At 42.6% G+C, this 13,496-nt stretch overlaps 2 protein-coding genes across 2 annotated transcripts in view; both read right to left on the bottom strand.

Annotated features, from left to right (window-relative positions):
* The window catches only part of LOC309701483 (NACHT, LRR and PYD domains-containing protein 12-like), a 442,279-nt gene that overhangs the window by 409,116 nt on the left and 19,667 nt on the right, over window positions 1-13,496 (bottom strand). The window lies entirely within an intron of this gene.
* LOC309700187 (NACHT, LRR and PYD domains-containing protein 12-like) overlaps window positions 1-13,496 on the bottom strand; it is a gene marked incomplete at its 5' end in the record, with an annotated part of 83,442 nt that overhangs the window by 59,706 nt on the left and 10,240 nt on the right. The window contains one exon of the mRNA XM_082523635.1: window positions 4,267-4,443. Within this exon, the coding sequence (XP_082379761.1) occupies window positions 4,267-4,443 (177 nt within the window). The remainder of the gene's footprint in view (window positions 1-4,266; window positions 4,444-13,496) is intronic.

The following is a 13,496-nucleotide window of genomic DNA, read 5'->3' as shown; positions in this document are numbered from 1 at the left end:
CATAAAGAGTGAATCAGCTGATTCAGTGTTTGTGACAAAAACATGGATCCTGGTTAATAACTTTTATTTGTTTGTTTCTGTATTATTTTGTGTATCGTTCTTATGAGCTGTTGTTTTGTCAGTGAAATATTATTTCATTGTTTTAAGCTTTTTGTTGACTTTGAAGTGCTTAAGTTGATATTTTTGAACATTTAATTTGTTCGATTATTGTCGAGTCGATAAAACTGTCAAACGCACAGCTGCTTCCAGCACGGCCGGAGGAGAGGTGGCCGAGCAGACGCACAACACACACAGCTCACAGGTTTGCATTTCTAGATATTGCAGATGTTGCAGAAATTGAGAGTAAAGAACTCAGAGATCCAGCGCTGTCTCCTGCCCCTTATTTATACACCACAACACAACGACAGGCGTAACTCACACAAACGGGTAACATGAGGCTCAGATGCTTTGGACGTGTTCACATATACTGGACACAGAATGATGAAGATGGAGCTGCAGGAAGGAGGAAAAGAGGAAAAACACAGAAAAGATTCACAGATGTGGTGAAAAAGGACACGACAGCTTCTGTTTGTTAGTTTGGTTTTTCTTTATTTGGTAAAGATTCAGAAATAAAGAGAAGATCACATGTTTGAATATTATATTAACGTTCTGTAATTACAACAAGTTGTAAAATCTTTCCAGAGTGAGACAGAGACTGTGCAGAGACTGTAGAAGGACAGAGCAGCAGCAGAGCAGTCCAGATACACTGATGATCCTCTGTCAGATCCAGAGGGACACACAGGGCTGATGCTGGACTCTACATTGTGTCTGACAGTGGAGCTGTTCTCAGAGCAGTTCACTCTGCAGCACTGACAGTCATCTGCACTTCATTCCTCTGTCAGTCACTGCTGGATGAAGCTCTCCTCTCCACCTCCCAGTAACATGGCCCAGTCAGAGCGTCTCTACACACAAGCTGCTGCTGCTTCAACCTCTCTGGATCATCAGGACACAGCTGCTCCTCTCTCAGCACACACACCGTCCTGTTTACCATCGTGGCCTCCACCTGCAGAGAGAAGGAGGAAGAGCAGAGGAGATAAACGAGTGTTTCCAGAGACTCTTCATCAGCTGTCAGTCAGTGATGCAGCACATCCAGTATAAAGAGCAGCAGGGACGTCAGTGCTGGGACTGTACTAGGACTCATTGTTGCTTCACTTTTTCTAATCTTTGGATTTTTATTGAAGTTGCTGAAAATGTTTTTCCCTCCTAGTTTGAGTTTGGACTTTCATTCATTAGAAGAACCTTGGTGTGTCCACTCTGAGCTCTGTAGGAACCCCAACAACAAGCCCAACAATCCAGATGGACGGTTCCAGCTGTTAACTGGAGGAATTCCATCCAAACATCTGCTCTCACTAAATTCTTCCTCACCTACAGACTGTGTTCTTCACTGCTTTAAACTTGGAAATCAATGCAGTCATTGGTCTGCGTGCTGCTTTGTTCAGAGAGCTGATTGGCTGTTGATAGTGTTTGATCAGAGCGTGTCAGCCGTTACTATGGTGACCATAAAGGTGAGAAACAGGAAGTGTTTGTGTCCAATCCTGAAGCCTGTCACCGTTCTCCTCTCACAGCTTCACTGAGAAGCTGCAGCTTTACAGGAAACACTGGATCTTTGTTTCATACTGACTGTGTTTAGTACAATACTGCTGACAGCACCACCCACTCACTCCATCACTCTACTTACAGCAGAGTCTCCAGTCTGTAGTCTGGACTCTGCTGAAGATCAGACAGCTGCTTCACATCTGGATCCTTCAGGTTGTTTCCCCACAGGTCCAGCACTCTCAGATGGGAGGGGTTGGACTTCAGTGCTGCTGCCAGATAATCACAGCTGATCTTTGACAAACCACAGCTCCTCAATCTGTATAAAGAATGAAAGATGTAAGTTTATTAGACAAAGTGCTTGAAATCATTCAGTGTTTCATCATCTGTTCAGAGCTGAAGAAGGTTCAGAATGTAGAAGTTTAGAAAATGGAAACTCCAAACAGCTGAAGCCAACAGGAAGCAGCTTCAAACAGGAAACTGTGCAGAGTTTCAGACTATATGTCCTGATGCAGCCAGTTGGATTTTGGAGATTTGAATCTCTGTTCTGTGACTAAGTCCTTGAATCATTTCTTCCAGTTGGTCCAACAAGACAGACTAAGTATTGGACATGTGTTGTGGCTCCATCAGGGGAGCTTCTAAATGTGATGTGATGGCCCCTCTGGCTCTGTCAGGTCACAGCACTGAAGAGAGCTCAAACTGGGCACACAGCTGTTCCAGTCTGGACCAAAGACTCTATACTGGGACTGAGGGACTGCTTTGACTGCACCCACTGGGACTTTTTAAAGGCTCATGTTCTCACTTAGATCATCGATTTCTACTGACATTTCTTTCTGGGAAAAATGGGGATTACTTTGCAAACAGGAAGTATTTTCCCCAATAAGCAGCCCTGGATTAGTAAATCACTCCAACATGTTCTCAGGCAGAAGAAGCTGTCTTGTTATGAGGGAGAGAAGAAAAAGATTGAGGCACAGAAACCTGTTGAAAGAGAGATAAAGCAGCTAAAATCAGGTGTAAAAGTAAAGCAGAGGATGAGCTGAATAAAGGACACTCAAGGCTGGCTTGGAAAGGAATGAAGTCCATGGTGGGGATGCAGAACAAGGAGCAAAGATGAATGTGATGCTGAATCAGCAGAAGACTTGGACTCATTTGATTCCAGCTTTGATATCATTGATTTCAATGAAGAGCTTTGTGATTGTAGCAAAGGGCTGGTAGCTCTGAGAGTCCCACTGATGAGGTGTTTGTGTGGAAATCTCTTAGTGGGACCAAAGAGAGAAAAAGCCCTGGTCCTGATGCTGTGGGAGGGAAATGATTGAAGTGTGCTGTGAGGAACTGACTGGGAGATTTTCACACATTTTCCAGTCCTCCTTGGAACAACAGGAAGTTCCCAGCATATGGAAACAAAGGTTAAGTGTCCTATGGCACTCAGTGATGATGGTGCTGTGGCCCCACCACCTCCACCTCTTTGTAAAGGAACTAACTGTAATCTGAAGCTTCAAATGGAACTAAGACTTCCTCCACTAGGTGGCAGTGTCTGATGAGAAAGTGTTAGTGGAGCTGGCCTGGAGTCAGAAACAGGAAGATGCAGGATTTGGGCTGAAATGGGCAAAAGTGGTTAGCACTAGTGCCTTAGAGCAAGAAGGTTGTAGGTTGAAGCTTGTTGGTCAGCTGGGCCTTTCTGTGGAGGTTGGATGTTCTCCCACAGTCCAATGAAATGCTGCTTAGGTTCATTGGTGCTTCTACATTGGCTGTAGGTATGGATGTGAGAGAGTGCTTCTCTGTCGCTCTCTGTTGGCCCTGTGATGGACTGCTCACCTGTGCAGGTGGACCACGCCTCTTGCCCTATGACAGCTAGGGCACAGGCTGCAGCCCTGTGAGCCTAAGCTGAATAAACAGTTAGCAAAAATGATCCATAGATGGCCTGAAATCCCCCAGTTAGCAGTTTGGTAGATAGCTATGACATGCTAATCCCATCCAGCAGCTGTATTCTACCTGTAAGCTGATCCCTGCTGAGCCAAAGCACTTTTTCATATGCAAATTACAACCTTTAATAGAAACCTATTGGTCAGCATCTTATTAGCCTGCTGTTAGCTTCATTCCACAGAAAACTGAGAGAAACTAACAGAGTTGATAAAGAATAAAGAGAAATGTGCTGATTTAAAGCCTTTGAAGTGCTTCAGATGATCTCTGTCCACTTCTGTCCACTCATTCATTCATGTAAGCTTTCTAATGCAGCTTTGATCTTCACAGTCTGCTTGATGAAACTCATTCTAAGCCTGAATGTCAGAGTGTTCCTCCTTCTCTTTCCCATCATTCATGCTGGCAGTGGAGGAGATTTGGATGTTGGACTGTGTTTTGGATGATGTGTGTATGTTTGTGTTGGACTGCTGTCTGTAAAGCAAACGCACATTTTGCTTTGGATTTCAGTGTCAGACAGACTTTAAGGTGCAATGAAGAGTTTGAGAGTTTCACAGTGAATTTTCCACTGGAGGATTTTTCTTCTTCTTTGAAGGTTTGAAATGTGAACATTGTTCTGCTGCAGTCAATGGACTAAACCAGAGAAGAAGAAAACAGACTTTACCATGAAGATCCTCAGTGTGGATCAGTATAATATCAGCCTGATGTCTGCAGTTTAGTGTCAGCACAACTTTCACATCATATTCATCTCAGCACAACTAAAACATGCTGACTGACCTCAGAGTTTCAAGTTTACATCCTGGACTCTCCAGGAAACCACACAGATGCTTCACTCCTGGATCCTGCAGGTTGTCGTTGTCGCTCAGGTCCAGCTGTCTCAGATGGGAGGGGTTGGACTTCAGTGCTGCTGCCAGATAATCACAGCTGATCTCTGACAAACCACAGCTCTTCAATCTGTATAAAGAATGAAAGATGTAAGTTTATTAGACAAAGTGCTTGAAATCATTCAGTGTTTCATCATCTGTTCAGAGCTGAAGAAGGTTCAGAATGTAGAAGTTTAGAAAATGGAAACTCCAAACAGCTGAAGCCAACAGGAAGCAGCTTCAAACAAACACAACAAGAGAAAAAACTCTGAATGTTTCACATTAAAGTCGTACATTTCTCATAAAAACAGGACAAAGACTTGAAAAAGTCGTGTTTTTCCTTCCAGGAACCACATGGCTTCACTTTTAAAGGTGAAGTGTGACAGAAATGGACATATTTGAAGTCCAACACCTTTTTCCAGTCACATTATTAAAGCAGACAAACTACAAGCTCATTTTCATTCCAACAAGTCATCTTCTGACCTGGACTAACAACACTGGTCTCTATGTGCAGCTGGCTATGGGACCAGTGCTCAGGGAGCGTCTACAAAGTGCAACACTGAAAGAACATCACACACTCATTTGCTTCCAGCACTTTCACACAAACATCTACTGTCATTATTGTCACCAAACTCTGTGGATCCTTTATTGCAAATTCAAATGGGATCAAATGGTCAGACAAAAGAGGGTTATGAGGAAATATGATGAAATGTTGAGTATTACCAGCAACTTATTGAATCTTTTTCCTCAGAAACCAAACAAAATGATTGACAAACATGTTTTTACAAACTCAGTGTTGGACTTGGATCAGCAGGATAAGCTGATGTTTAAAGGCATTTGAGTCTCGCTGTATGAGAGTCCAGTTCTTACTCAATATTTATGGATGATGTTCTTTCAGTGTTGCACTTTGTTTGGCACAAAATGAAATTATTTGGCCTCTCAGATGCTTTTAGAGATTCCCAAATGACTGATGATGACATCTCTGGGGTCTGATTGATAGAAAAAAAATCTCTTTGAGACCTTTTGTAACTGACAAACTCTTCATCTGCTAACAACACTGAGTTGAATCTCCATGGCTGATAGTTGGAGCAGGCATCAGGAATACACATTGAAAAAGCAAGAGGAGAAATCACCAGAGTCTTAGAATCACATTCTGTAACTAAAGGGAGACGTTTTTCTATACAAATATATGTTTTATGGACATTAGAAAAAAAAGAGTATTGACGTGAAGCAGGATTATGAAATCTCCATACATCAGCCAGCCCATAATTATCAAGAAAGCTCTGAATGACGCATGCTGACTTTGGACTAAGTGTACTTTTGTGTGAACTGTGGTCCATAGCAGATAATGAGCAGTTTAGGTCTCCCTCAAAGATGATATTGTGTGATGACATATTGGGGAGCCGCGCAAAGACATTAGTGAAAAATCTGTGATCGTCCCAATTAGAGGCGTAGATATTTGCTAAGATCAAAGGAAAACCATAAACTATATTTTCTGCACTTAAAATCCTGTAATTTTCTCATAAATCGACAGTGCGCCTCATGGATGAATTCTGGTTGTGCTTACTGACCTCGAACCGATTTTATGTGCTACACGGCGCTCAGAAACCTTTCAAAAGATGTTTTGGTACGACTTTGCTCAGCTACGAGGCCGCACCGCTTGATGGATTGTTGGAGCATTACAGCTACGAGGAGCCTCGCGGAGTGATACGTACTCTGCTTCAACGTAATATTACTGTATTGAGTGTGTATAAGGACCATAAATGGCACCTGTAAGAGACACGGTTACAAAGAGGGTTTCAAACTCCAGGCTGTCAGTCACGCAGTAGAACCTGGGAACAGAGCAGCTGCTTGTTATTATGCTCAGCGTCTGTTTACATTTTGACTGCACGATTGTGAGCTTTTTGTTATGCACAAAAACAACATTGTTTTCTTTTATTTATGGAGCATTATTATTTAATAAATGCTGATCATTTATTCCTGAGTAATTGTTTCATGTACATCTATGCTGTATGTTAATAAATGTGCCTGTGTGAGATTTGGGACACAGCTTTGACTAAGAACTCTCTTTTTGTTCGAACTTTCTGGCTTTAAAAATATCGAGATATATATCGTATATCGCCATCCAGCTAAAGAATATCGAGATATGAACTTTGGGTCATATCGCCCAGTCGTAATATTGCAATAGGTTGTCCGTTAAACTCAAGCGGGGCTTGGGCCCTGGCACGGCGTAGCCACACAATCCTGGTAGTAGTGACGCTCGGCTATGACGGCGTGCGGGTTACCAGCTGGCTTTCTCAGGATAGGGCTCCTGTGTGAGCGGTCGACAATAACGTCTTTATCCATACCCAGCACTTCACGTAGTAGCACGGATACGGCCGTGGAGGAGCTCGAGTCCAGGCCCTCTGGGATCCCTATGATGTGGATGTTAGCTCTCCGCTTCCTGCCTTCATCACATTTATCCTTCAGGTCAGACAGCTCCTCCTTCATACTCTCTACTGTAGACTGCAGGGTGGTCACCTCATCGCTCCACATTGACAGCCCATCCTCAGCTTCTTTCACTGTAACCTTTACTCCATCAACTTCGCCGCACGTCGCTGCCATGCTGTTAGCGATCTCATTTCTCAGTCCTTGCACGTCAGCCCTTATATTGTCAAAATCTTCTTTCAATGCATTTCTGACTTCTTCTTTTAACAGCGTACTAATGTCCTCTTTAATGGATTGAAGAAGCTCCAGTTTTAGAGCAGTAGGATCCACATCACGCGCGTCTGTTGAGTCTGCTCTTCAGCGGCCGTAGAGCTGGACGCTGCCCTTTGGCCATCATCGATACTCTCGCCCGAGATCGCACCGGGGCTAAAATATTCACCTGCTCAGCTGTTTTTGATCAGTTTGAGCCTGTGTGGTTTGATCAGGTGGAGGAACGATGTGATGCTATAAAGACATCATCTTGTCCAAATGATGTTGTTCCAACACGTGTTTAAAAAGATTTTAAAGGTTGTCGGTTCCGACATCTTAGCGATTTTTAACAGCAGTCTTAGTTCAGGTGTTGTACAGCCTGTTTTAAACATGCTGTTGTACAGCCTGTACTAAAAACCTGATCTGGATCCTCTGTCTGCTCAAACTTCAGGCCTATTTCAAAGCTTCCCTTCCTGTCGAAGATTTTGTAAAAGATTATATTTGTTCAGCTGCAATCTGTTGTAAAGGTTTCAGTCTGGTTTTAAAGCTCTTCACAGCACTGAAACTGCACTTTGGAAAGTTCTTAATGATCTTTTATCAGCCACTGATCAGGAGACTCAGCTGTGCTTTTGGATCTGACCGCTGCCTTGACCACAGCATCTTGACCTCACCATTGGAGCATGGCGGCATCAAGGGCGCTCTATTAGACTGGTTCAGCTCTTTTATTAAATCACATTATTACATTTGGGGCTTATATTTGACGGCAATTTGAAAAACAGCTGAGCTCAGTTGTACAGCGGTCTTTCTTCAAACTGAGGCTTTTATCTAAGGTGAGATCATTTCTATCTTTTAAAAACCTTGAACGGGCGATCCACGTTTTCATGACGTCCCAGCTGGATTATTGTAACTCCTTATATGTTGGAGTTAGTGGGACCTGCCTGGCAAGACTGCAGCTGGTCCAGAAAGCTGCAGCTCGTCTTCTGACACAAGCTCAAAGACATTTATCGTCCCAACAACCACATATACGCTGGTCCCTCGCTGTAACACAGTTCACCTTTGGCGGCCTCGCTGTTTCGCTGATCTTTTTTGTGCAATTTTGCATGTTTTTGTTTTTTTACAGCGCATTGTGTTCTGCGTCCTGATTGGCTGTAGACCATTGTCAGCCAATCTCGTGCCGTGTCTCCTGTACAGTACAGAATGTCTTCAAATTTACAGCAGTGTGACTCTGCAGTGCTGCACTGTATGTTTGTACGTTTTGTCCCCAACAAACAACAATGATGACGAGACGTTTTGCACCTGTGGTAGCAGCCAAAGGCAGAGGAAGATGCTGACCATCATAGTTTCAACAAGGAGGCAAAAAGGTTGTAACTGTCCACAACAAGAACATCGTAAGGATGGAGTCAGCTTTGGCTTTGTGGCTCAGTGACCGCAGGAAAAAGAACATCGTGCTGGACACCAACATTATCTGCAGAAAAACTCAAAAGCTTTATGAAACTTTACCTGACAGCGAGGAGCCCAGGCCATGGACGAGTGCTCCTCACACAGAAGCTCATTTAATGCCAGCAAAGGCTGATTTGACACGTTTCAGAAACACTTTGCTTTCATTCTTTAATAATGAACTTATTTTTCTATGAAGGTTTGAACTTTGTTTAAACAAGAGAGAAAAGTGTGAAAATGTTCATGCCTGTCTGAGAAAAGTGTAGAAAGTGTGCAGTGAGGGTTTAACTGCCTTAAAACTTCTATAATACTTGTAAAACATAAAGCTGCTACTTCATTCTGAGACTTATTTTTAGAACGTAACTCGATAAACGAGCGACCGCAGTACTGTATTGTGTTTATTTTGAAAACTCTCAACAGGATCTTCAGATTTATTTTGAAAGCTTTATCTGGAAAACACAAACACATAAGCAGGAAACAAAGAGCGTGATATGAAACGATAGATGTTTTCATATGGTCATCATATATACATCGTTCTATCGAACAGCCCCAGCTCCTGCTGTCAGTCTCTGTAAATCTGCTCTTAAAACACATTTGTATTCACTGGCTTTTAATACAGCATGAGAGTTATTTGATATTTGATGTGTGATATTAATATTAGGAGTTATTTTAATAGTTATCTTGGATTCTTGTACAGCACTGTGGTCAACGCTGCTGCTGTAATTAATGTGCTATAAACACATAAACAATCAGCAGTTAAACATCCAAAACTAAAGATGTGATCGCTGCCTTTAGAAAATGTGCTGATGCACAAGATATCAGCTCCATTAAGGTGGAATGTGGCCGTGTTAGAAACATGTTGGAAGAAGTTTGAAGCTGAAACTGTGAAGCTGAGAGTGAAAGAGCTCCAGCGTCTGTCACAGGAAACTTTCTTATTTCCACACTGATGAAAGCATCAAGCTTTGATTTCCTGCTGCTTTTATTGAGTCACACTGTGAAACTGAGCCACAGCTGAACCAGCATCCCTGTACAGCAGACACTTACAGCGCTTGGCTGCTTCCATTGGACCCTCTGCACAGAGCTTCAGTTTCCTCTTCTGGTCCCAAAGTGCAGAACAACAAGGTTTCAAACAGCTTCGTTCCAGCAGCATCAGCCACAGACATGCAGAGAGAATCCTTTGGTTGTGTTGTGTGTTTGCATATCTGCTGTGTTGCTTTGTGAGGATGGATCATCTCCTGCAGCTCCAGATAAACAAGCTGCACCTGAACCTGGTAGCTTCACTTAGAAGACACTTGTGACGGGAACGTGTGAGAAGTTTTGTGCAGACAAGTTTGGATTTAGAGTGTGGGACGAGCTCTCCACAGTCTTTGTGGAGATCCACATTCTGCATACTGCCTGTGAGAAGCTGCAGACATTTGTCCTCCAAATCCACTGAGCAGCTGCTCGTGGTGGTATTAGCTTCATGTGTGCGTGTTAGCATGAAGCCTCGGTCACACTCTGCTGTGGACACGGTCACGGACAGCTGGACGCCTGATGGACGAGTCGTCCTTCCTGTTAAACTTCTTTGAGCATGAGAAGAGCATGAGAAGCTCAGTGGACACTGTTCAGGGTTTTAACTCTCGCTTTCACTTCAGCTTCACCAACAACAGCACAAGCAGAGCAGCCCACTGCCTGCATGGCTGGGACAGCGCCCCCTGGTGACTGTAAACCACTACAACATGTAGACGGCCGTCTGCAGGCTGGATGTAGCACCACCGCAGAGACGTGCTGCAGCTCTGTTTAGTTACCCAGCTGACAGCAGAGGCTGTAGTTTACTGTTACCAACATGGAAAACTGAAGCTTCACCAGCTGGAGCTACAGAGCTGGAGAACAAAGGAGACTGAGAGGCCAGAATGATGTGGGAGGAAACATCAAGAGCCTGTTTGAAAGGAGACACATGTGGATGCTGTGCCAGTCTGTGGTCTGTCAGAAGTCAGCTGAGTCACACTGCAAGAAGCTGCAGAATCTCAGAGGAGGAGATTTGGAAGTGTTTGTGGGACAAACTGGACTCAAAGAAAGAAGATGTTTGTGAAGTCTTTGGTGGAGGTGAGCAGTGTGAAGCAGAACACATGCAGATGAATCAGGAGGTCAGCATCAGTGTCTCCTTGTGGTGGACGGTAAAAGAATCAGAGCCAACGCTCCCGTCCACCCTCGGCATGAAGCAGTGCTGTTTCTGAAACAGGAGGACAAGTCCAGAGAAGACAGAGGAAGCAAAGATGAGGGTGGGACAGGACAGCAGGACTTCCTTCACACCTGCAGCTCCATCACACTGCTGTAGGTCCTCTTCATCACACATGTACCTGCAGCCTGTCTTCGAGTCCAGGAGTCACCTCCACACAGTGTAGAAGCCTCCTGTGCAGACCATGGAGTCCAGCCTCTGTCAGGGAAGTCGGCACTAAAGCCTGAAAGACTTCAATCTGTCTTTATTATTTTATTTTATTTTATTATATTTTCTCCTACTGTATCATGCTGCTGAGTGACTGCTGCTCATCAAACACATTTCATTGCAATGTTGACCCTGTGCTAACTTCCATATGACAAATAAAACTGAAAACTAATGAGAGCTGCTGGAATCATCTCGAGCAGCAGGAAATCACTGATGTTGTTTCTAACCAAAGATATGGGACTGAGCTCCGCTGAGCTCCTTCTACTTTCATCCAGATAGAAACTGCTACAGTCTGCTGATTATTGCTTTGCCTCCATCACACGAGCTCTTTATCCTGTTCTTCACTCTCATTGGTTCTTTGTCTGCTTGTTTTTACAACAGTAGTCTTCTGATTGGTCAAAGACAATCAGCTGTGACTAAATGTAGCTCCTACAGCAGTGATGGGAATAACTACTGAAGCTAATCCAGTATCAAAGCTCAGGAATCAGCAGCTCCCACCTCGTTTTCTTTCAACAACTATTTTTAGCTGCTGTGTTTTTGTGTTTCTGCAGACCTCAGACATCCTGCTGCTCTGGACAGCTTTTTCATTCTTTTTTATCATTCTTTTGCTTTTCTTTTATTATTATGTTATATGTATTAATATGTGAAACACTTATTCTTTGTGTTTTTGCTTTGCTCCTGTCAAACTGCTTTAATAAAATCTGCTGCAGTCTAAACTGTGGACGTTCCCTTTTTAACCCTTTGTGAAACAATAAAGGTTTAAATCTGAGTATTCATCTATGTTAGTGTTTAATGGGTCTAATAGGTTGCTTTTAGGGTTGGGTTTTTATAATCGATTTATCGATTAAAATCGATTCTGGCTTGGATAACGTAAAATCGATTAATTAAAATCCTGAATCTATTTTTTAATATAAATTTATTTTGCTTGAAATTCCAGAATTTCTGGTGAAATCTCACAAAATTTCAACAACAGCTAAGACAGTAAATGAGAGCAGGAACACGGATTCTGCACAAAGACTTAAACACACAGCGCGACCCGCGAATCAGAATCAGTGAGATGTCGCTTTTCTCACCCGATGGCACGGACACAGTCGGGGTTGAAAGCCGACAGCTCGCTGATTCTGATGTTTCGGCGGCTCCGCGCTTTGTGTTTAACCTGTTTGAACCTGCTTAGCTATACCATACCGTCACTGCCATTATATTATGCTGCTATTCATACTGTCATTATATTAATGCTGCTATCCTGTATATATCTTACTTACTATTGTTTGAATACTTGCGATTGTTTTATTGTACTTTTTATATTTTACATTTATATTTATTATTGAATCTTGCACCAAGGGAGTGGCACTCCAATTTCGTTGTACTCTGTACAATGACAATAAAGGCTATTCTATTCTATTCTATTACGTCCTTTTTACGCTGATTCTAAAGCTGTTAGTTTTATCTCTCTCCAAACAATATTGACTGAACCAGCAGCAAAAGAAGATCCAAACTACGCTTCACATAAACATTGTCATGAACTCACTCTGACTTTTGCTGTTTTGCTTCCACCAGGATAAAATCACACTTCATGCACAGCTCTCTCTCTCTCTCTCTCTCTCTCTCTGTACTTCAAAAACAGTTTCCCGTCTAAAAATCTGTTTTCTGCATTATTCGCTTGCTTGTTACGCACAAGTCTACCGTTGTTTACAGCGCTGTCGGCCGCTGTTTTTTTTCCTTTTACTTACTTTCGAAAAGAAAGCCTCATTTCTGCCGTTCAATACTGAACAAATTTAAACTTTTTAAAATTATGCAAAACTGCAAAACGCTGTGTTTGTAATAAAAACGGTGTAACTTTGCTCTGCTTCACTTCAGCAGCATCAGGTAATGTTTATGTGTTTTTGATCTACTGCAGAATATTTTTATAAAATCCCAGGAAAATCAGCTTCATGTTTTTCTGTGTTTTATCTTCAGCTACTTTGACACAAAGGCCTCTGCTGTGATGCTCACACCTTTGATAAAGTCGCGAAAGTGCCAGCTTCCCTTTTATAGATACAAAAATATGTAAATATACTGATCTGAATTATAATATTTCTGACTGTCTGAGGCAACATTTCCCACATTCCAATCGAATTGAATCGAATCAATTCTAGAAATCAGTGACGATACCCAGCCCTACTTTGAATTGTGTTACACAAAAATAAGCAAAGTTTCACGTTGTTCAGGCAGAATCGAGCGTTGAAGAATGAATTCACACGTCAATAAACATTTTCATCAGCACAAGCAGGACAATGAAAGCAGGAAATACCCCAAACTGCTATTTCTCATTCTACAACTTCAACAACTGCACATGAATTATACTTCATACACAGACCCACAGTCTCTGATTGCTCTGAAATCTCACTGACAGCCAATAGAAATAAAGAAAAGTCCAGACTGACAGTCTCTGTGGGGTTAGGCAGTGAACTGCTCACGCTGCGTTAAAGTGCATCACAAACTATTGGAATTGGATCCAACTTTGTGAAGCAGATTTCTTCTCAGCTGCTGTTTTGAACATTTCCTCATGAACTGTATTAAACTCTGTAAATGAACTGAGAACTGTTTCTACATTTGAAACTATGGAT

Source organism: Aulonocara stuartgranti (assembly GCF_965226115.1).
Source record: "Aulonocara stuartgranti genome assembly, chromosome: 23".
Taxonomy (NCBI): Eukaryota; Metazoa; Chordata; class Actinopteri; order Cichliformes; family Cichlidae; genus Aulonocara; species Aulonocara stuartgranti.
This window is presented reverse-complemented; position numbering and strand designations above follow the sequence as displayed.